At 39.8% G+C, this 22,363-nt stretch overlaps 1 protein-coding gene across 1 annotated transcript in view; it reads left to right on the forward strand.

Annotated features, from left to right (window-relative positions):
• The window catches only part of LOC6564751 (neuronal acetylcholine receptor subunit alpha-7), a 116,448-nt gene that overhangs the window by 30,486 nt on the left and 63,599 nt on the right, over window positions 1-22,363 (forward strand). The window contains exon 2 of the mRNA XM_043216203.1: window positions 21,997-22,136. Within this exon, the coding sequence (XP_043072138.1) occupies window positions 21,997-22,136 (140 nt within the window). The remainder of the gene's footprint in view (window positions 1-21,996; window positions 22,137-22,363) is intronic.

Raw genomic sequence — 22,363 nt, forward strand, 5'->3', positions numbered from 1 at the left:
TAATGCCGTACTCGAAACTCACGAAAGGCGCTGACTGCGACAAAGACAGACAAACAGATGAACGGTCTGACACGGGGACAGATGAATAAACGGACGGAGTTGTTAAATTCAACGGCAAAATGCCAAAATGTTGCACACACACACACACACACACACATATATATATATATATATATATACACAGCCAGCCTTAACTCGACCGTTAAGCGCATAAAGCGACCGCCGTTTGCCTCGACCGCGTTTGCATTTGTGGTCCACAATTTCCCTGCAATCTCACCGAATCCCTGTGCCCATCATCATCGGGTTGCCTCCTGCTCCTGCCCATTGCCTCCGTTGCCCTGCAGACCACATAGCTCAGCGCCTGCCATAACCATCCCATTCCCATTCTCAATCCGCATTTATCGCTGCATGGACATTAAACTGTAAGCTGCTGCGACTGCGAGAGGGGCTTCCGCACATAATGGAAATAAATATATATAGAACATGCGCGAACTATCGTTGGCACACCGAAGATGACATACCCTCATCATCGTTAACTATGCGATACACACACACACATATATATATATATATATAATGAATTGTATGAAGTTAAACGAGTGGATTTGATTAACATATCCAAGGTAAAATTAAGTTTTTCAGACGTGATTTTATCTATCGATCGAGAATATATATAAATGCTTAACGGATCAGACATGTTTTCTTCGCGACAACATTTCGATATACCCCCGGCAAGGGTATGAAAAGTCGAAAGATAAATAAGCACAAAAATCAACAGTGTGGCAACGTTGTCCCCAATTTGACCGTTCTCTCCGTTGTCAACGCCGGATAGACAGCGCACAAAGCGGTGTTCAATCAATTTGAAAAGGGACGAAAACAACGGCCACATAAACTGTGGCAACAACAAATAATAAATAAATAAAATAAACTTTAACTATAGCTTGCAATCACATTTACATATTGTATAGTAAAGTACATAGTTTGAAACTAGCTTCAATCAAGGCAAACTAAAATATACTCTTATGCGCCCAGTTAAGATATGGACAAATATCAAATATCATAAATAAATATCAATTAATAAGCGTTTCGTCCCCTCACCGTGCAGGTAATCCACACTCTTAGTGAACTCCTCGTACCAGCTATATAAACTTCAGGGAGGATAAATAGAGATTACAAGTGATATGCAAGTACTTAGCTTCTGCATTTTGTAAACTTTTTATTGCTCTATTGTTTGTTATTTAATAAATCAATTATACAAAAAATATATTAAAAACAATGATTAACCTTCTGAATTAAAAACAAATTTTAATAAAAATAGTAATATATTCTTTGATCTTTAATATTTGTGGATGGGTATTTTTAGGTTGTTTGTTTTTCATCGCTTAAATCCAATCCAACCAAAGTTCCGCAAAATAGTTCAAAGGATATGCTAATATTAAAAAAAAAAAACAAGGAGAATTTAGTTAACATTACGTTCATTCTTTACTCAAGTCTAGCTAATCTATCTAGTTTTATCCGAGCCTCAGCTGGTAATACAGTATTTAGTATATGGACACTGATGGGATCGAATTATGGCTACGATATCCACTGAGCTTCGCTTGAAGCACTTATATCTATATACATATTTCGCAACGTCATGATAATAAATGTGATTATTAATTTAATAACAATCGGAATACAGGGTATCTAACTGATCATTCGTGACAGCAAAATTCAAATTTGCTATATTTGAGCGCCGTTTGTGGCATCAAAGCAGCAGTGGCAACAAAAAGAAACTTCGTCAAGCCATAAAAATATTAATAACGAACAAAAATATGTGCAGATAAAAATCAGGAAACAAAGTACCAGAATAAAAAACAACAAGAACAATCCCAACAAACAGCACACACACACACACACACACCAATGTATACAGATTTGCATTTTAAGCTGATTTGAGTTGACAGTCACAAGAATGTTTTTCTTTGTTGATTTTCTTTTTGGCTGTGGCACACATGTTGCAACACCCCAAATACATATGACACACTGTACACATTGTTGCGAGCTGATCGAGTGTTGGTTGGTTACTTAACTGTTTGGTGTTGGCCCTAATTAGACTGTCTGTGATTAGCTAAGCCACAGTAATATATAACTACAGTATGTGTGTTAGTTGAAATAACATTTAAATTTGGTTTTAGCCTCGAATGGGGCCGGCCGCATTGGCGTACTGTGTTTTGTGTGTACATTATGCAGACACACACACACACACAGAAACGCTTTATTAAATTTATTTTTGTAATTTGAACTGCCAATTTGGCAGCCCAAAAGATGAGCGAAATTCAATTTCTGGGATGATGTCGGCCAACAGACTGCAGAGAGTTGCAGGCGAGTGTTGGCCATGTTGGAGCTCTGTAACTTACCCTGTGTGCTAATTTGGCGACTGCTGCAGCACATAAATCCATTAAGCTAATCACAAAAATTGCAAAATATGTTTGCAAACTACAAGCTATGCACAAAATGGAGAGACTGCACCAGCTGCAACTTGAGCAACTTAACTGAAGCAAAGCTATCAGCCTGCTAAACTGGCTGCCTCTCAGGCTCTCAACCTGACAGCCTTGGTCAATAGTAAAGGCTAGGCTCCACAAAGCAATGATATGCTAAAGGAGTGGCAGTCCAATTGCAACACCCCTGTCTCAGATTCTGCCCCTGGTTATGCTTCTGCCCCAGCCTCTGCCCCTGCCCCTGCCCCTGCCCCGACCACAACTTTAGATCCTGCACCCGCTTCACTTTAGCCGTCTTACTGAGCCGCACTAAGCCGACATTTAAGACTTTTCCATCATTTTATTTCATTTCATGTGCGCCCGATTTTCCGTCGGTCTCTCCTCTTATCTTTTATTTATTTTTTTCTTTTTTTTTTTGAGAAACTGTTGAAGCACTTTGCTTTTAATCTTGCAGTATTCGCCATGACAGCATCAGAAACAACAGCTATGGTAACAGTGCACAGTGCCACAAAATGAGTAGAATTCAACGCTTTTGATTTGGGTTCAGTATTTTTTAGTGTACTGAAATTAAGTAAAATGTAAATCATAGTTTATAATTCAATTGTATATATATATTTATATTCAAAGCGAAAGTTTCAAGCAATCCGTTAACAATTATTTCTGGAAATGTATTAACATACATACACATAATATAATATATAATATATTTAATATATATATATATTAAGAAAAAGTCTTCTTAAAGTGATTGAATTTGGTTAGAGCTTTTTAGATAAAGATAAAATACAATGTGATATATATTTGTAATCTATATAGTGTTAAATGCCGTATTTGGACTTTGAAAATTACATCAGTACCACTGTGCGCAGGCACTGCCTGCTTTTGCCTTTTCAACGAGTTGGGTTCGTTGTAGGCAACCCAAAGATTTTCGAACAATTTGAAGGCATTGACTTACTTGCAACCGGCACAGTGCTGGGCAGTGGTGTGCTGAGGAAGCGGGCACATCCCATACACTCAGCAAAAAGAAAACATATAACGAAGTTTCAGTCGAGCGCTCGACTATGAGATACCCTGAAACCAGCTTTTAGATATAAAGCTGTATCTTTAAAATCTGGTCTCTTATTGCTATTAATTTCTATCGATACTTTCGAAATCTGGGAAATTATAGATAAAAATAAAATTGAAATATAAAAATCATGGTATAGGAGGACTTTTATTCCAAAATTCTAGTCTCTGAGATTCGCTAGTCAATACAGAGAAGCAGCCAGTCAGACGGACATGACATGATGACTCAATGATTCTGATGCGTTCGGATAAGCTTCCTTCTACCTATTATAAGCTTCTGCATAACTGTCATATACCCTCTTCATCCATTTTTTAATGGATGTTTTTAGTCCGTTTCGTACTTGAAACATTGTACAAAAATGTGCGCTCAATTCGTACTTAAAATGCGTAAGTTTGTGTACGTCGTATGTGTGTACAGTAAAGCTAAAGAGGAAATGGGCTTTAGGAATAGAAAGAGGGAGAACAGCAAAGCGCCCCACACCTAATTAGAAGGTAAGTCCTACATTTAATGGTACATCTAATGTGTCACGCTTTGAATAATGTAACCCAAAAATCTGTATTCAAAATGTGCTAACTCGAGCTGTAATCAATTCCAGCACTTTGTCTGACGCACAAATAGCAGAGTATATATTTCAAGTTGCAAGTTGTACGAACAAATATGCTCGTTTAGCCTCGACAGCAGAGTATAATTATATAAACCTAGATTAAGTATGAAATTTCTTTCCATTGAAGCTGAAGGGAAAAAGAAAATGAATATTGAAATTGGTTTGGCAGCAGTAAACGGCTTTTTTTTCAAGGCACGCTGAATGTGTGGCAGCCACAGGAAAGACTTACAAATGCGCCGCGCCATAACATATGCAACACAAACCCACACACAGAGAGTGGGCGACTCAAATATGGATGGGTTTTGTAATCACCCTGTTTGTTGCATGCCAAAGGGATGCCCAGGCTGCATGTGAGTGTGGAGGAGACCCTAGAAAAGTATGTGCAGCAATAATAGGCTGACCAGAAAATCCATCGACTTGCAATCTCAGCCCAAATCCGAGCTGAACTTTGAGTTGCGATTCATGTTAACATATTGCAATAATGCCACGCCCAATGGGCAACAGCCAAAGTGTATTGAAGTTGCACAGATTTTTTGACATTAAAAACAAATGCACCGAGACATGGGCATACTTCGTTTTGGTTGTTGTTTTTGCTGTTGTCGTTGTGCACATTTTAATTATGAGTCTGACTATAATGTAAGTCGACTACAATTGGAGTGAGCAAGGGTGTTGATGTGGGTGTGAGTGTGGCTGGGGCTTTGGGAGTTGGTGTGCCTTTGCTTTTACGGGCATAAAGTCTGTCAATCATGCGACAATATCGCACAGGGACTAAAACTGAAACTAAAACTGAAACTGGAACGAGGGGAGTGGTGGCCTGGGTTCAATGGCAGCGCTTTTGTCGGGCTGCTGTTGTGTTGCTTCGTGTGTAAGTGTGAGTGTGGGCGTTTACATGGGATTTGCACCAACAAAATGGCAGGTAAGGTAAGCATTAAAAATAAAATGGAAATTCATGATAAGATCAGACAGCAATAGCAACAGCAGCAGAAGCGCCATAAACCGGGCGGATGGGCTGCTTCTCATTTTGTCGATTAGAATTTCTTCGAGATGTCGCTGGCAACAGCTACCAGTTGTAATTTAATTAACGCAGTCACAGCAACAAGAAAAAAAACACAGAACAACCCCAATACACATCTGCTGGTTGTTCCACATTTACGGCAAGCCAGCATGAAAATGAAAATATAATTGCGACAGGAGCTAAACAAATTTGTTATCTCAATTTCTTCTTTGGTGCTCGACTAACTGATATATTTATCGGGTCCATGGAATCCGAGATGTAAACACAATAAACCAACTCCATGCACATTAAGTATGCCTTTGACGGTTCCTAAATTATCAGCACACTACATTTTCTCACTTGCTGTCACCATTTTTTTACGACCACAACAACTTGAAAATAATCAAAAGTATTCCTAAGTGTTAATACCAATGAACTTCATAAGAGATTCAGCTTAACTATAGCAATAACATTTATTATTGCACAATTGCTTAATTTTCAGTTTAAGTACTGTAAAATCCCCAACAGCAAAAGTTCAGAGCAAATTACATGCATATAACAAGGCATATCAGATACTGTTTACAGTATTCCCCTGTTATCTTGTTTTACACTCAGAAAAAATGGAAGAAAGAGTCATGAATTTCGCAATAAGAATCTATACACTTGCCATGCAAATATTACCAATTGTAATAACTGCAATGTAACATAAAAACTTTTTGGTCCACTTATTTGTCGATGCAAATAAATTCGTTATCTATTTTTGCAAAAAATTCGTTCTGTCCTAATATAGAGTCAATTTGAGAACCATTTTTTGAATACCTACAAAAAGTTTAAATTAGGTTCGTTATTCGTTTCTTCGTCGTAAATGGGAGACAAAGCTATTGCGATATCGATTCAAAGCTTTGAATCGCTTGGCATTCGCTTTGCTACGCTGTAACCAATAATTACTATTTTTTTAACAAAATCTCTGCAGTCAGTAAATGGGTTGCCTAAGAGACGAAGTCAACTAAAAAGCGATGATATGGCCTCAAATCGCCGGGATAGGTATGAATGCCATTTCCTTTGATAATTTGTATACCCTTGACACAGTTGAAATGTGTGAATAGAATTTAATGAAGTTGTGCAAATGTGTGTAGAAGGCACAAACCCCGCCCACAATGCACAGAATAAACCAAAATAAAATACGAGCATTAATATCATAAAAATAATAATAATTATTATAATTATTTTAATAGACAAAACTTGATGCTTTGCTTGCTTTGTTTTAAGTTGAAATGTCTTGTAATTTGCAGAAGTTGTGTGATTCCATTCTAGATACTAAGAAGAATATCTGATGTAGATTTCAGTTTTAGAATGGATACCTTTGCATACTATTTGGTGGCAATTACAAATCTCAGGGTTGAATCAGCTTGCAGCTCACCCGCACATAAAACGCAGCCTAACGGATAAGTTTCCCTTTCTCCACTTTTTTCTCATCTTCTTTTTTTTTTGTACCGTAAAAATCTAACCAGCCATTTGCATGCAAATACAACTGAGGCAAGGACACTCGATTGGGTTGGCACTGCCTATGTGTGGGAATGTGTATGTGTGTCTATGTGTGTGGTTTTGTGGATGAGGCTTAAGGCTATTTCCGGGGAAAGGTTCACCGGTGGGTGTTTGAATTGGTGTTGCTGCTGGTGGTTTGCTGATTCTGATGCTGACGAGGATGACGATGCCGAGATGCCGTTTGCCTGATATTAATTGCGCTGTTGCACTTCACGATTTTAGATTTGCATGCAGTTTGTAGCCCCCCATAGAGCTGCCTCCCACTTCACCTCCATTCACGTTTCCATTCCCGTCCATTCTAAACCATACCGGGGCCCCAAAATTGCCAAGTCATTTGCCAACTGTGACTCTGTATGCAAATTACTTTTGTCGGCACCGGTTGAGAGCTGCGGCTGTCGGCGGTTGGGTGATATGATAGGGGCTGTTGCGGGGGGATCGGCTGTATTTCAGTTCATAGGCTTATGCATCCCATGGTGCATCACCTCTCTCTCTGCCTGTCGGTTTGGGTCCAGTATTACGCGGGCAGTTGGCAATGAAGTGCAAAGTATGTAAATTAATATTGGAATTTCACTAATCCGTCTATCAACTGGACGCTCTGTGGGTTTGAGTCAATTTGGCGTTATTTTGAGGCTATGCGGCTATGTCTGTGTGTGTGTGTGCGTTTGTCTGCGCTTGTACACATTCTATATATATGTAAATGCATGTATAAGCCACACAAGTTTGGATGGAATGCAATAGCGCCTGCAACAACCGCAAATTAATGTCACAGCTATTTTGCAAAATTATAATTGGAAAACAGCGAGCGAGTGAGTCGCTTTAATTGTAACGCTAATCCCGGCAGCCATATCAATAATTCGATTTGGGTAAATTAGTGAGATCATATAATTATGAAATGTACTGAATTACACATATTCTTGATAATTATTCTTGTTAATTAATTTTGACAGATTAATGGATGACAGTTTTCTCTATACGTCAATGACATGTTAATAACAGGTATTAATTTAACAGTCCATTTAACAGTGCATGCGATAACAAAAAATTGGGCTTAGAATGAAGAACTGATGAGAAGCATATATGTGGCAGTCGTGCATAGTTAAGATTTTGGCTAAATCAATTTCCTTAAATTGACTGTGGGTGGAAAGCGTTCCACTTTTTTCTTGCTTACAAAAAATCAATGGCATAATATGCCGCTGGCCGATTTTGCAGCAGCTGCCGCTGCTGTTGCCATTACAACGACTTAACATTTTTATGATAATGCAATGACAAAACCGACATGGGTTCGTGCTTTGAGTGTGAGTCGGCGACAGAAATTGGGCAGAGCTAGGGCCACAGACGGAAGCAGAGAGTGCGATGGGTAACACGCAATTTAAGCATACATCTATTGCATAACATCTATGTATGTATAAGCACCCAATGCAGCAGACCAGCTAAAGCAGCCGACAGTCAGGCAGCTGTCATTCGAGTTGACATTGTAATATGTACAAATAAGTAGAGCATATGAGGCGTATGATTAATATTTAAATCAGGAAAAAAATACAAATAAAACTGCGACTGCGACTGCGATGGAGAATGTAAATGTGAGCCAGTATAAAAATGTGCAAGCCAAGCAAAAAAGAAAAAAGATTTAAATTGAAATGAAACAAGAGACTTAAGTAATAACGGTTGTTATTAACAGGACTCTGGCAGGGCTGGCACGGCCTGCCAGTGTGCTTGTGTGGGGTTCACATTTTATTGCCTACATTCTAGCGGCTACATGTTGGCGATGATGATGATGAAGATGATGATGTTTGTGCATGTGTATGAGCCTGTGTGTGTATGCGTACACCAAAGTTCATTGAGGCTGTTGCCAACAAGAAAACCCACTTTGCAAACATGAGCCAACAATTTGATAGATACAAGGCAGCAGCCACAGAAAAACAAAAACAACAAAAAATCCAAGCGAATTACTCGTGCTCAAAAGTTGGCGCTGAGGCGGTCAAGTCAGCAAGCAAGCATCATTAGAAAATTAAAGTGCTATGCTCAGTGAATGTGTGTCAAAGAAAAAACGGAATCGCAGAGATGCAACTCAAATGAAAATCAGCGGATCTTAGCTAAGCTGACGGAAAAAGAGAATTGCAACTGGCCAGCGAGCTTATTTTCAGTATTCTGAAGTGATACTTAAGAGCTAAAAGGCTGCATTTGTCACAGGACTTGTTTCGTTTTATGATGTATATGGCAACTAAGACGGAATTTCAAACAATTCAATGTCCAAAATGGGGAAAAGTTACTGTTTAACTTTAAGCTAAATAAAAGTGATTTGATAACTGCATATACAGATTTTACAGACCGATTCATAGAGACTCATAGAATAATTCTGTTGAGTGCGCTTACACACTTGAAGCCACTACAACCAATGTTTAATGAACTCTATAAACAAATTGTAATGCTCTTAACAGCTTCAAGAGTTTTGCAGAAGTACTCAGATAGTGAATATAAACATACAAATTTAAAATATAGCTGCTGATAAACTTTTAATTGACCATCCAAAGTACGCATTAATTCAAGTCCGATCTCCCGACTCAGTTATTAAAATGCACAAATGTAATATTATTTCTTAGATAACTCATGACTTGTTGCGTCTCTCTTATTAAGTAACATAACTTATTTTACTAATGGCATACACATGCACAAAGTGCACGTCTCTGCCATTTCTCTATCACTCACGCTATCGTTCTCGATCTCACTCTTAGTGCAGCTGCTACTTTTACTCGAAAGGCAAAATCGAAACACAATGGAAGCCCATCGCCTTCCTCTAGCGATGCAGCTGCCAAGACGTTGGCTACATGAAATTTATTTTAACGGAGGGAGACAGAGAGTGCTAGGGACACATATAAAGACAGAGGGAAGGAAAGGGAGAGGGATGGGAGAGTATGGCTCGGCCAGCACTTGACTGGCCAAATGCATTTGCCTTGGCCGTGACAGCAATGCGCTGCATTAATCATACGCACCGTTGTACGGCTGCAGTTGCTGCTGTCTTGCCTGTTGTTTCACGTCGCCTGCCGAGCTCAAAAGCATAAAAACGCTGCAGCAGTAGCCACACCATGGCAATACCCAAATACCCAAACACTCTGTCAGCTCTAAGCTTGCGAAAAAAAATGGGCAAAAATATAAATGCCAGCATAAAAGCAAATTTTATAAGTTAAGAATTAAATGAAGTATACGAGCTGTGCTTTCGGCTCTAGTGAAGTTAACGTGCAGTCGAGCAACTATTTACATTGGTGCAGGACTCAGCACTGTTATTGTTGTTTACTTGGGTTTGCTGTTCATCTTGTTGTTGTTCTTGTTTGTGAGCATTGTTGCCACTGCTGCTATTGTGGATGTTGCCACGGGTCCTCAGTTAGAGTCAAGAGTCTTGGCGCCGCAACGCGCGATGGCAAAATGCAACACCTAAGAAAATGAAGCCGGAAAAGGGCAACAAACAGCAAATGCGGAGAGAAACAAAAAATTAATGGAAATGGAAATGTAAATAAACTCTTAGTTCAAGTTGTACCACAGCAGCAGCAACAGCAGCAGCAGTAGCAGCAACACTGCAGCCAAAAAACGAAAAGCACCAACATCAAATGGTGTGTGTAAATAAAATGGAATGCATTTACCATTGCCTCTAAATTAAAATCAAATAAAGCGTCCTCAATATGTTGACCATAAAAAAGAATCCCTCACGAAACGACTGCAAGTAAAGAAACTGCAAAAGCAACACAAGAACTCCACAAAAGAACGCAAGCGAAGCGAAAGAAAGAAATCCAACTTAATAGGCGACTTACATTAAGCACTTATATATGTATATAGCTTTATATTTGTATGAAAGATATGTATGTGCGAAAAACTTATTCAACTGCTTTCGGTGCTGGAGTGCTCTGGGCACATGTGGCTAAAAGGCTTCCATTATGTAGTAAAATGCAATTTCCGATTCTTTAATTAAGAAAGTTGCAACTGAAAAAATCATTTATATTTGCACTAACCTTTTCTGGCATGCGTTGATTGCGTGGTCAACATTCTGCAAAAGAAAAAAAATGCGAAATTCCACGGAGGCTCTTTCTAACTTTCAAAATGTAAAATTCAAATTTAACAACCTTTTTTGCTTCATTTTTATTTAAGTAATTCCCATTTATGTAATGAAAAAGATTTCAAAGTTAATGAAATGAAAAACGAAAATGTTTTTTAAAACAAAAAAGTTGCATTTTTTCGAATGTAAATAATCACTACATAAAATTACTCAAACGTTACTTACTCTATTTTCGATTTTCCCTTCGCATAATGCCAAAAAAAAAAGAAACAACAAAGTTGGATACTGGTTTTGATGTCATTTATTTGCTTTCGTCAACTATTTTGTAAAGTATTGCCAATGGATGTAGGCATTATTTAAAAATGTTCATGTTGCATTGAGGTGTGCAATCTGAATTGAATACGTTTGTTGGAATTGAATTTATGTATACAAGCAGCCAACTGTGAGTAAGAAGACTAGCTGACTAACTAACTAACAACAAGCAAAAACAAAATGTAAGAAAGTCAGCTTAATTTTCAAGTTCATTGGCGCGCAGGGCAGGATCAGTGAATCGGGATCATGGACTAAATCGAAACCACATATATTTTTGTTTATAAAGCTTAGATAGGCAGCCGAGCGAGAGCGGGGAGGGAGGGATGAGCTTAGATGGGTGGGCAAAATGGAATGTACGGTGGTATGCCACTTAATATTGCGCCTGAATGGCTGAATGGCAGCCACTAAACAACTTCCGCACTTGAATGGCAGCTGGTACAAAAACCGCAGACAAGACTCAAGCAGGAGCTGGAGAGGTATGTGAAGCGCCGCTTGGAAGCCAACTTAGAACAAAACAAAAAAAATAATACAACAGCAACAAAAACAAAATGCTGTACCACAATGCATAAGCAACACAACACAAAAAAAAAAAAAAACAAAAAAAAACATTGGCAGTTGCATGCATAATAAACTTCTCTGGCACGGGCTTTAAAGTTTATGCCTTTCCCGAGAGCAGCAGACAGAGAAGATACACACAATGGAAGAGAGCAAGACAGAGGGAGATAGTCAGCGCCAAAACGAAGTTAAATAGGAAAAAAGAACGTGGCAAACTGAGGCTGCCACTGCGACTGAGACTGTGACTGCGACTGCGACTGAGACCGAGAAGGAGAACGAGAATGAGAATGAGACTGGGCACTTGAGAACAAAAAGAGTCAACGTCAACGCATTTTGAAGAGTGTGCCATTATGCAATACACACGCACACACACGCACACACACACACACATGCATCGTAGTATCTGCGAGCTTTAAGCTGGCTTTCCCTAAGCGTATTAACATTTGTGTATGTTACATGTTGTGTGTTGCTTGTCTGCCAAACAGTTGCACATTGCTCTGCTCATTGCCTGCAATTGCATAGTTGTCAAGTCAACTTCCCCTTCCCTTAACACACATTCTATAACTATGCACCTCCCCCACACACACACACATGCACTTAAATACTTACATATATTTATAAATACATGTTGATGTATATCTATATACATACACACATCCGCTTATCAGTACACACACCTGTCTGTTCTGGCATTTTAAATTATCAGTCGCTCTCCGTCTCTCGCTCTCTCTCTCTCTCTCCCTCTCTCTCTCTCTCTCCCGCTCTCGCTCTCCCTCTATATCACTCCTTCTCTAGTTCTAAGCGCAAGTTGCTCTTTTCTCAGACTATCCCTCGTCACATTATTTGCCACGATTAATGAGACCCTAGCTGCTACACCAACAATCACTCACAATCAGTCACAATCACACTCGCAGTCACAGTGATCTTCCCAGTCGGAGTCACCAAATTGATGGGTACCTGATGGGGACTGCTTATAGGTACAACCAAATTGCCTTTGCATAAACAAGCTAACGACATTCTTCAGTCGTCTCAAATTCAAGCGACACACACACACAGGCATAGACACAGATATACATATGCATGCAAGTGTGAATGTGCTTGGGATTTTCTCGTCTCGCTGGTTTTTGCCACACTCGTCACTCGCAACACTCTGCTCGTTAGTGGCACATTCATGTCAAACGCTAAGTGGCTAAAAGCAGTTGTGTGTGTGTGCGTGTATATATGTGTGTGTGTGTGTGTGTGCTCTAAGACGTTTAATAAGTTTCTTGAACTTTGATGTCTGTCAACACTTTGCTTTATGACACAAACAACGTCTTTAAATTGCCGTTGTGCTATAATACGAAAAACCAGTAATTGAGCCAATTTATAAATCCAGTTGTATGCCATTTACATAAAAATATGTATATACTTTTACGTCATATGTAGATTTGCACATATAAATGAATTGTTTACATTATTCCACGGATTGAGGACACCAACTTTCTCTGATTTGTCGATATTATTTAAGTATTGCTTCCATAAATTCATATTCCATAATCCGATGTCAATTTCCATTGGGTGTATATATCTCGTTGTGGATTATAGACTGTAGATTGGTGTTTCAAGAACTTGTAAGCTAAATTTCTTGATAAATTTGATACCGAAGATATCACAGTATATTGGTTTTGTGCAATGCCCGTCATGTTGTCGTCCGTCTGTCCGTTTATATGATCGCAATTTTTATCGACACCCCTATAGATAGAGACTTGAAACTTGGAACATTTACTGGTCAGTGGCCGACGTCAAACAAAGTAAAAATTGGAGTGCTACGTCCACTAAGGGGCTAGGAAATCGATAAAATCGATAAAGCCACATTTCTCCCACAATTTTAAGGCTACAGTTACCAAATTTGGTTGGTAGGCTGTTGGCGATGTCCTTCAAAAATCATATTTCATATGTCACACCCATCCCCGCTGTTCACAGGCCCCCGTTCCCTACAAATTTAAATTGCTATGTCTTCCGCAGTTTTTAAGTTAGAGCCATCAAATTTGATATGTATTTTATTGGAAATACTAGGAAATTCTGCCAACATTTTCTTTTTGCTGCTTTTTCTTCGCTGGTATTACTTATGGTATTAAATTATTTCACAGTCGGTTGCGCCCGACTGCAACGTTCTCTCTTGTTCACACTTACTATTAGTATTTAGTCGAATAATTTGAGAACAAATGTAAATTAAACTGTCACCAAAAACTCATTGACTACGTGTTTTATAGATTTTGAATGGAAATTGTATGAAAAGCTCGGATTAAGCCAAGTAATTGTTTGATAAAAATCTTTCTTGCTGAACATTTCAATCAAAGGCTTCAGCAAATTTTCAATTAACAAAATAAATTTAGCAGTCTGACGGCAGATCCACTGCAGTGATTGAAATTGTTTGCAAGAAGTTCATAAAGATGAAATTGAGACTCGCAGACAGAGGACCCGACAGCCGAAGATACGTGGACCATCGAAGTGATACAATGACCATCTGGAAAGATGCCATTTGAAATCCGTGGCCTGGCAGCACGAGAGTAACAAACACAAGACTCGATAAAAGTGAACAAAAAAATTAACATTTGGCTGTAGGAGACACCACTGTCTGGTGGGGGTTGAGCGTGAAGTGTGGGTGAGTGCGGCGGTAGAAGTGGGCGTGGCAGGTGCGCAATCTGAGCCCGGGCACGTGACAAAGTGAAATTGTTAAATTGAAGGCTGTAAGCGATAAGCGCACACGCACACGCACGCAGACAAACAGCGCAAAGAAAGCGACAAGAGCAGAAACGTTGGAGTGTATAGGAGGGGTGCAGAGAGGAGAGCAGAGGAGTGAGGCGGAGTGAGGCGGAGTGAGGCGGAGTGGGGAGTGGAGAGTGGATAGCGTACGCAAACAGGTGAAACAATGAGGTGCAGAGAGTAAGCAAAACTTTTGCAGCTGATACGGCGGGCAAGCTGACAGCGTGTTGAGAACATTGTGGTGCCAAGATGCTATGTATGTGGCTGCTACTTAACCCTTGGCCCGCATTGCGACTCTGTCAGCTGTTGCTACTGCTGCTGTTGCTGTTTGCTGTTACTGTTGCTGTTGCTGTTGCTGTTTGCTGTTGCTGTCGTGTGTGTGGCAATGCGGCAAGAAACAATTTAACCATTTAACTTGGCTCGTTAACATTAATTTGGACGCAACAGTTTCCGGCGTCAGGTAATTGCTCTATGCCCCAACGCTCACCTGTATGTATGCATCAGTATTTGGGTGCTTGCCACTGGCCAAATGGCCAACACTAACGAGTTGTCATCAGCAGCAACAGCAGCAACAGCAACAGCAACAGCGACGCCTGTCAAAGCGGAAGTTGGTGAAATGCTTGCTTGAATGTTATTCTGACGGATGTGACGGAAGTGACCGTTACACCGTGCTGTCAACCGCCCCCCCACAACGAGGTCAACCTACCCCCGCGCTCCCTTCACCGGCTGTCGTCATTATTAAATGCTGTGCATCAAGCTGCCATATGTTTAAGTCTTGAGCCGCAATACTACTTAATCTGGTCACGCCCCATTCAAATCGCTTGGGTGTCCCAATGAAAAATGCAAATGCATACCTTAAAATATATGCCACGCCCACAACCCACAACCCAAAACCCCCAATGCCCAAGCCCCAACCGCCTATCCATAGCAGACGCCGAACTGCCACGTTCGCGTGAAGCAATTATTATGCGTATCTAAAATTAAATCAGTTGCAGTCGCAGACAGACACAGTGGCTGCAATAAACTACGGCCAAGTCATGCAGAGCTACACAGCTACACAGCTACAGCAATTGGAAATTGGGGGAGGCGGTCGGCGGCGGACACAAAGTTGCCTAGAGAAACTATTTAGTGTTGTTGTTGTTGCTGCTGTTGTTGCTGTTGCTGTTGTTGCTTGATGCTGCTGCGTATTGTGGTGTAATTTATGTTCGCCTGCTGCTTGCCAGTTGTTGGTTAAGTTTAGCGACAATGGCCAATAAGCGCTTTGGCACAGTTGGCGGTTACATAAAGTAAATAATGAGGGCCTTCTACTTGAGCAGGAGTTAAGAACGCCGAGGCTAACAATAGACTTCAATTTTCAAATAAGCACTCTGAGACGACTTATACCAGATAGACAGGTGACTCTTCCTATATATTATTGTCATTTCCTGTATTTTAACAATTTAAAACATCAACTATAAACAATTGATTAGCATTCGTAGCACTTCTACAAACTAAACTCGTCAAATACTACCAATATTAAGAAAAACAAATGCTCAGTATTATGTAGGAATGCCGTGCTAGACAGGATTATAGTCAATCATAGCTGAAAATTGATTGAAAAGCTGGCAGTAGCTGCAATATACACTGAAAACCTATCCTTCCCAAACCTCATTGTGTGCTCAGTAGGGGATACAACTTTAATTGTACTTAAAAACTTTGTGACACAACTGCAATTCATCAGTATATATATTGTCAGCGAAGGTCTATTGAATGTAGTCGTATTTATGTTGCTAAAAACTGTACCAACCCTTACTCTGTTATGATGCATCAATGGAATGAAATTTCCGTTAGATTTTTTCCAAGTTTTTTGGGATTTTTCCTTTTTATGGCTAGTTTGGGTGTGAAATTCAATTAAAGGCAGTCACTTTCAAGCCTTTGGAAAAGTAAGTAGGGCGTTGTATGGATTTTCTTTGAATAAGATAATTAAGTATACATATAATATTATGCAAGTAGAAGCAGATTAGTTGCATACAAAAATTTGGAATGGGAAAGGAAAAAGCAGTCTAGTCTGAGGAGATACTTACGATGCTTGCTTACAAGGAGACTGGAGTGAACAAAAGGCCAATATCAATTCAATTAAGTCGTTCGATTGATAATGTGTTTAAATTTAAAAAACAAAAACTACAAACACAATGCTAAAAAACCAACATCAAAAAACTATCACACAGGCAAAAATCTGCAATCTTACGGGCTGGGCTGGATAAAAATGCTAGGACATCTAAAATTCTATTTTATTTAAGGTTACAAATATCGCAACATGGTGTTCAACAAATTTTATTAGATTGTGATCGATTGGTTTGGAAGAAAACGAGGTGAGCGACTGTATAACCGAAGGCGCACCACATAGCCACATTAAGTTTTGCAAAAGTACTTCTGAAATGACTTAAAGAAGTCAGAGAGATTTTTCGCTATTCGAAGCTATGGTGGTGCTTCACTCATGATCTGGGCTGCATTCAGTAATCACAACAGGACCCTGATTTGTAAAATTTCAGGCCGTATGAGCTCGGAGGGTTACATAAGCCTTCTGGACAAAGTTTTGGTGAACTTTATGGATCATCAACCAGACCCAAATACCTTATTCCATCAGGATAATGCTCCAATATATGTGTCGTTAGTCTGTCGTAGGTGGTTTCGGTATCGCGAGTAAGATCACGCGACCTGGATCCCATAGGAGACATGTGGGGCAACCTGTGCAGTGAAGGCTTATGAAGGTCATCGACAGTTTGTGCAAGTTGAGCAACAACGAAAGGCTGTCGTTAAAGAATGATCCAAAATCCCACTACCTGACTTCCATAAAGTTGTTAAATCGATGCCAAATCGCATTTTTGAAGTTATAACAAATCGGCAGGCTGGACACATAATTAAGTTTAACAGCAATGCTTTTAATCGACTTTCGCTCGTTTATTAAAAAAACATTGAATAAGCAATTTTCTGTTAATGTTACCAACTTAATTCCTTTTTTATTTGACATGTATTTAAAATGGCTTTTATAAGGAAAAAAGGCAAGTGGTTTTGCACCAGTTTTACAGAGAGTATATATATATAAATATTATATAATTATAATTGTCGCACATTTCTTATAATTTGATATTGGGAAAAATTACTTACACTTATTATTATTTTTTTCACGTACATTATTTTTATTTTGAACATTGATCAATGTATTGAAAGGTTCGACAAGGAACGAAGAGTATCGGAAACCTTATGCCAATTGATTGACTTAACAAATAAATTAAAGTATTGAATTAATGAATTATGTTTTGTTTTACATATGATAATCGTATTGTTATTTAATTTATCTTAATATATTCGATCAAAGACGTAATTGGGCTCTTTCTAGCTCATATACCTTGTTCCATCGTGCAAGTAATTTTCCACACATAATAACAATTATTTAGACATATACGTACATACACACTTGCAAACACACATACATATATACCTGTACATCATACATTATTATGTGGGGCCTCTTGGGGAGTTGCGCAATGCTTTGGCGATGTTTCCCGACGACTGGCCAAATACTCGTAAAAGATAAACACACGCAGGCTAGCACACACACACACACGCACACACACGCACACACACACACACACACACACACAGGCACACACACACAGATTGAGCGCATTCTGGGGGCGTGTATGTAGTCATAGAGCAATTTCGATTAAATTTGTGGCACGGCCGCAGCTTATCGGCCATGACTAGCAGCATGGAAGCGTGTGTCGTGGGAGGATGAAGGGGCACTCAGTGGGGTGTATGAAGTGGTGTGTGTTTGTGTGTTTGTGTGTGTGTGTGTCTGCTCGATGCTCATTTAAAGCGCCATCCAAAAGACATTACATTTTATTTTCGCAGCGCCGTCGAATTAACTTGCGGCCTCATTTATAGCATTCCGAAAATGATTTCGTATAATTTGGCCATTAACGCGCACAATTTTAATGCTCTGCCCGCCAACCAACTTTGGGCAACTTTGCAATTGCAGTTACATTTACAGTTTGTATATTCAACGCATAATTAGCTGGCCAAAGCAGATTTTATTTTAGCGCCAAATAACTGCAGCTGTTTGTTTTGCTTTTTGGTTACAGACAATAAAAGCACTCAACGTATTCCATAGGTAATCAAATGTATTGCGATTGCAACAAATCCTGCATGATAATGCACTAATTTGCCTTTGCCACTTGCCATTTGCTTCCCGCTACACGCCACTTGCCACGACCAGTGCCAGTACCAGTGCCGCTCTTGCCACTGCTGCTGGCATTGCCACTGCCACTACCAATGCTGCTGCCATTGCCACTGCCATTGCCACTGCCACTGCCACTGCCACTGCCACTGCCACTGCCACTGCCACTGCCACTGTCAAGTGGGGCCAAGTAGCCGCAGAGTGTTTCGCATGCATAATTTATGGCAAACAGCCGCAAGCTCTAGGGCACTCTGCTTTGGCCAGTGTATAAGCCAGCCCCTTTTGGCCACCCACGTTTAGGCCAAACAAATGCACAGCAGATGCGCGTAGATTTGTTTCATGTCAATTTTTGACATGCAGACGCAAGTGCCACAACCCAAACCCGACCCAGGCCAACCCTTGAGCCCACCTCAAGTGTTGGCACTTAATTGAGCAATTAATTGCAATTAGCCATTATAAGTTAATGCGCACTTTCTTGTTGCCTGTTGCCTGTTGCCCGCTGCCTTTTCATCAGCTGCCATGCAGCCATGCAAGTCAACGCAGTAGGTGGAATTGTTTTGCTCATAATTACTTCAGGCTCTTGGCACTCTTGTACCAGCCATCTGACATGCAATCGTTAATGGCCGGCACTTTAGTGGCTGTAATGGCCAACGAGCTGGCTTCGAGTGTCTCCCAGTCAGTTGAAGGGACAAAGCCGCACGTAGCCCGTTAATGCATTCATTAATAAGGCCCTGAGACCATCGCTGATGTATTTCACGAGCAGCCAACAACAATGCAGTGGGTATTCAATCCTGCTTAGATTGGGTTAGTAAGAGCTCCTCCCTATCCTCCTCGTCCTCCGCCTCGAGGAGCAATAGCCAAACAACCCAATCACATATTCTGTATGTAGACATATGAGCCAGAATCTACATTAAAACGTGGTCGACGTGATGTGATTTTCCCAGTTTATTGCCCCCCAAATTGTAATCCAACAGATTGCGCAGTTATGTATGTGTGCCTGAGTGTGTGTTAGCCAGGACTGTTATATGATAGAAAGTAAGCGTTATATATAATATTCATTGACATGTTTCTCCCAAGTTTTCTATTCAAGGTCAACTAGTCGCTTATGATCTCTTTTTTCTCAGGGAAATTTTCATTTTGGGGTGATTTTTGTATGACTATAATCATAAAATTTATAATATTCAGACTAACTCTAGGATACCATGGTCACCATGATCTCCAATAAATATAAATCTATCACTAAGCTAATGCAATAAGCGTTCCAGTTTGGAGCCACTGGAGCTGCAACTATAAAATTTCTTGTCTCTGGTGCATATATGTAGGATAGCAACCATTAAAAATCTATCAATATGCGGACAACACCAATGTATTTATTTATGTACATTTTTAACTTTTGAATGGGGAAACTTTTAGCTTATGATTGTTGGCCCAAGAAAAAAGAGTGTACAGGCTGGGATGCAAATAGTTATGAAGTGTACTTGCTGACACATCTGTTATTTCTACTGCTTCAACTACTACTGCGACTATTATTATTGGTAGGTGTGAGCAGTTGTGAAGTAGTTCGATCTTTTCCCTGTCTCAGGCAGCTGTTGCAGCTCAAGTTCCACATGCTTGAGAATGATGCAAAGTTTTCGGCACATCAATAAACAAAACTTGTTTGGTGTATGGGGCTCCAACAGTTGGCAATGTGCCTTAAGCATGCCATGAATTATTTAGCACTTGCCTTACCTTCCACTCCACTCCATTCCAATCGATTTGATTCGATTCCTTTTGTTGGCTGTTGCAGTCCAAACTTTGGTCAGTTGAGAGCACGTTCCGCACTGGCCGACTCCTTGATTGTACTTTAATGTGCACCGCAAGACGGTGGAGTTTGCTACGTTTGCATTTTAGACCATAAGTAATTGTCCTAATTGTCCAAACTGACCTGATGCAGTGGCTGTTCCAAATTGCCACTCAAGGCTCTCGGCTTAACTCAAAAGTGCCCAAACTGTTTGCACAAATTTGTGGTTTAGACAATTCTTAGGACGACGGCTGACATTTGAACGTTGGCGTTGGCAGTTAAAGTAAGAATCTAAAAATCAATATCGAAAATCAATATCGAACAATATCGAATTAATATAATCGTTTATTTTTTGATGAACTCTGTTTATAATTTAAAAATGTTTTTTCGTTTCCTCTAGCGATCTATTTTGATATATTTCGAGTCCCATCGGTATTCGTTTAGGGAGACGAGATTCGAAATATATCAGAGAAAAGTATATTTAAATTAATGTTATTCTTGGCGTGTTCTTTCCGCATCTATTTACAAAAGGTCCTTAAAATTTTAAACTGATATAGACTTAAAAGTATCTTTGAATTGTTCTTCTTATCAGCTTAACCAATTGATTGCAAGGTCAAAACATATATAAAGCAAACTCTTCTAAGAATATTATTATTTCTAGCAAGCCACTCAAACTGTAGCATTTCATGTGACGTAGTCATGCCTATAAGCAAAGTGTTGCTAATTCTGACGGACAGACAGGATGACAGACATTGCACAAGGAGCATATCTATGGATAGAACATTTAAAATGTCGAAAAATAATTTTCCATAACTGTCCTCTGACCGGGAATTAAATCCATGCGAAATCGCTGCTCTTCATTGTCTTCCTTCGGTGAAAATTGCGATTGTTGAGTGATAATAGATAAATACAGCACAATAGCGATACAAATGAAAATATAAATTGAGCTCGAACGTATCTGTGCACGTGTATACAGAAAATGCTTGCTTGCTGCCATGAGGTTGGGTCAACAAAACAAAAAAATACAAACTTAAAATTAAAGAAGAAACAAGACAACCAAATCCCTGCCATGGCATGGAGCTGTTGCCGTCCCTTAAAAGCTGAAGAGGCAGAAACAGAAACAGAAGCAGAAGCAGAAGCAGAAGCATGTGCTTCTGATGTGGCTGTGGCTGTGGCTTAAGCTGTTGGGCTGCCCCAGCCACAGGCTAATACTGTTGGCAACGTCAAACCAAACCAATGCCACTTATTGGTTGAACAAATTTAATTGGCAGCAGCAGCCAGGTGGCAGGTGGCAGGGGCAAGCAGCAACAGTGACAGCAACAATGACAACGATACGTTAATGCTGGTTAACTGCCGCCATGGTTGCCTGACTCTAAGCCCAGAAAAGTCATTGTAACGTTGTACTCCCCACACACCCATACACCCACCACACACCCATACACACAGCAAAAGCACACCACACTTTCATTAAATGGAATTGAGTTGCGAGTTACAGTTCGAGGTTGAGTTCAAGCTTCTTATTGGGCTCATAACATTGTTGCATGCTGACTTTAGGCAGCGACTTATGTATTTGTGGCATGCACACACATCCTTACAGGAGAGTATTTCAAAAATAAATAAACTTATATATATATATATTTTGTTCTTACAGCCTGTTCAGCTGGACCGCACGAGAAGCGTTTACTGCACGCCCTGCTGGACAACTACAACAGCTTGGAGCGACCCGTGGTCAACGAATCCGATCCATTGCAACTGAGTTTTGGCTTAACACTAATGCAAATCATCGATGTGGTGAGTCCCTTAAATGTATTTAGCTGCTCAGGCAATCTGCATTTTTACAATCTCACAAAATATATATATATGTACAAGTTATTAAATTATTGCAAAAGTTCATCACAATACTCCTTATAATAATAATAATATACAGATAGAGTTGGATAACGTTTTTGCCTTTAAATATTCATTTCGTAGACTGTAACTGTATTTTGTGTGATTTGAATTGAATATGTAACAAATGT

Source organism: Drosophila grimshawi, unplaced genomic scaffold, assembly GCF_018153295.1.
Source record: "Drosophila grimshawi isolate 15287-2541.00 unplaced genomic scaffold, ASM1815329v1 contig_848, whole genome shotgun sequence".
Lineage (NCBI taxonomy): Eukaryota > Metazoa > Arthropoda > Insecta > Diptera > Drosophilidae > Drosophila > Drosophila grimshawi.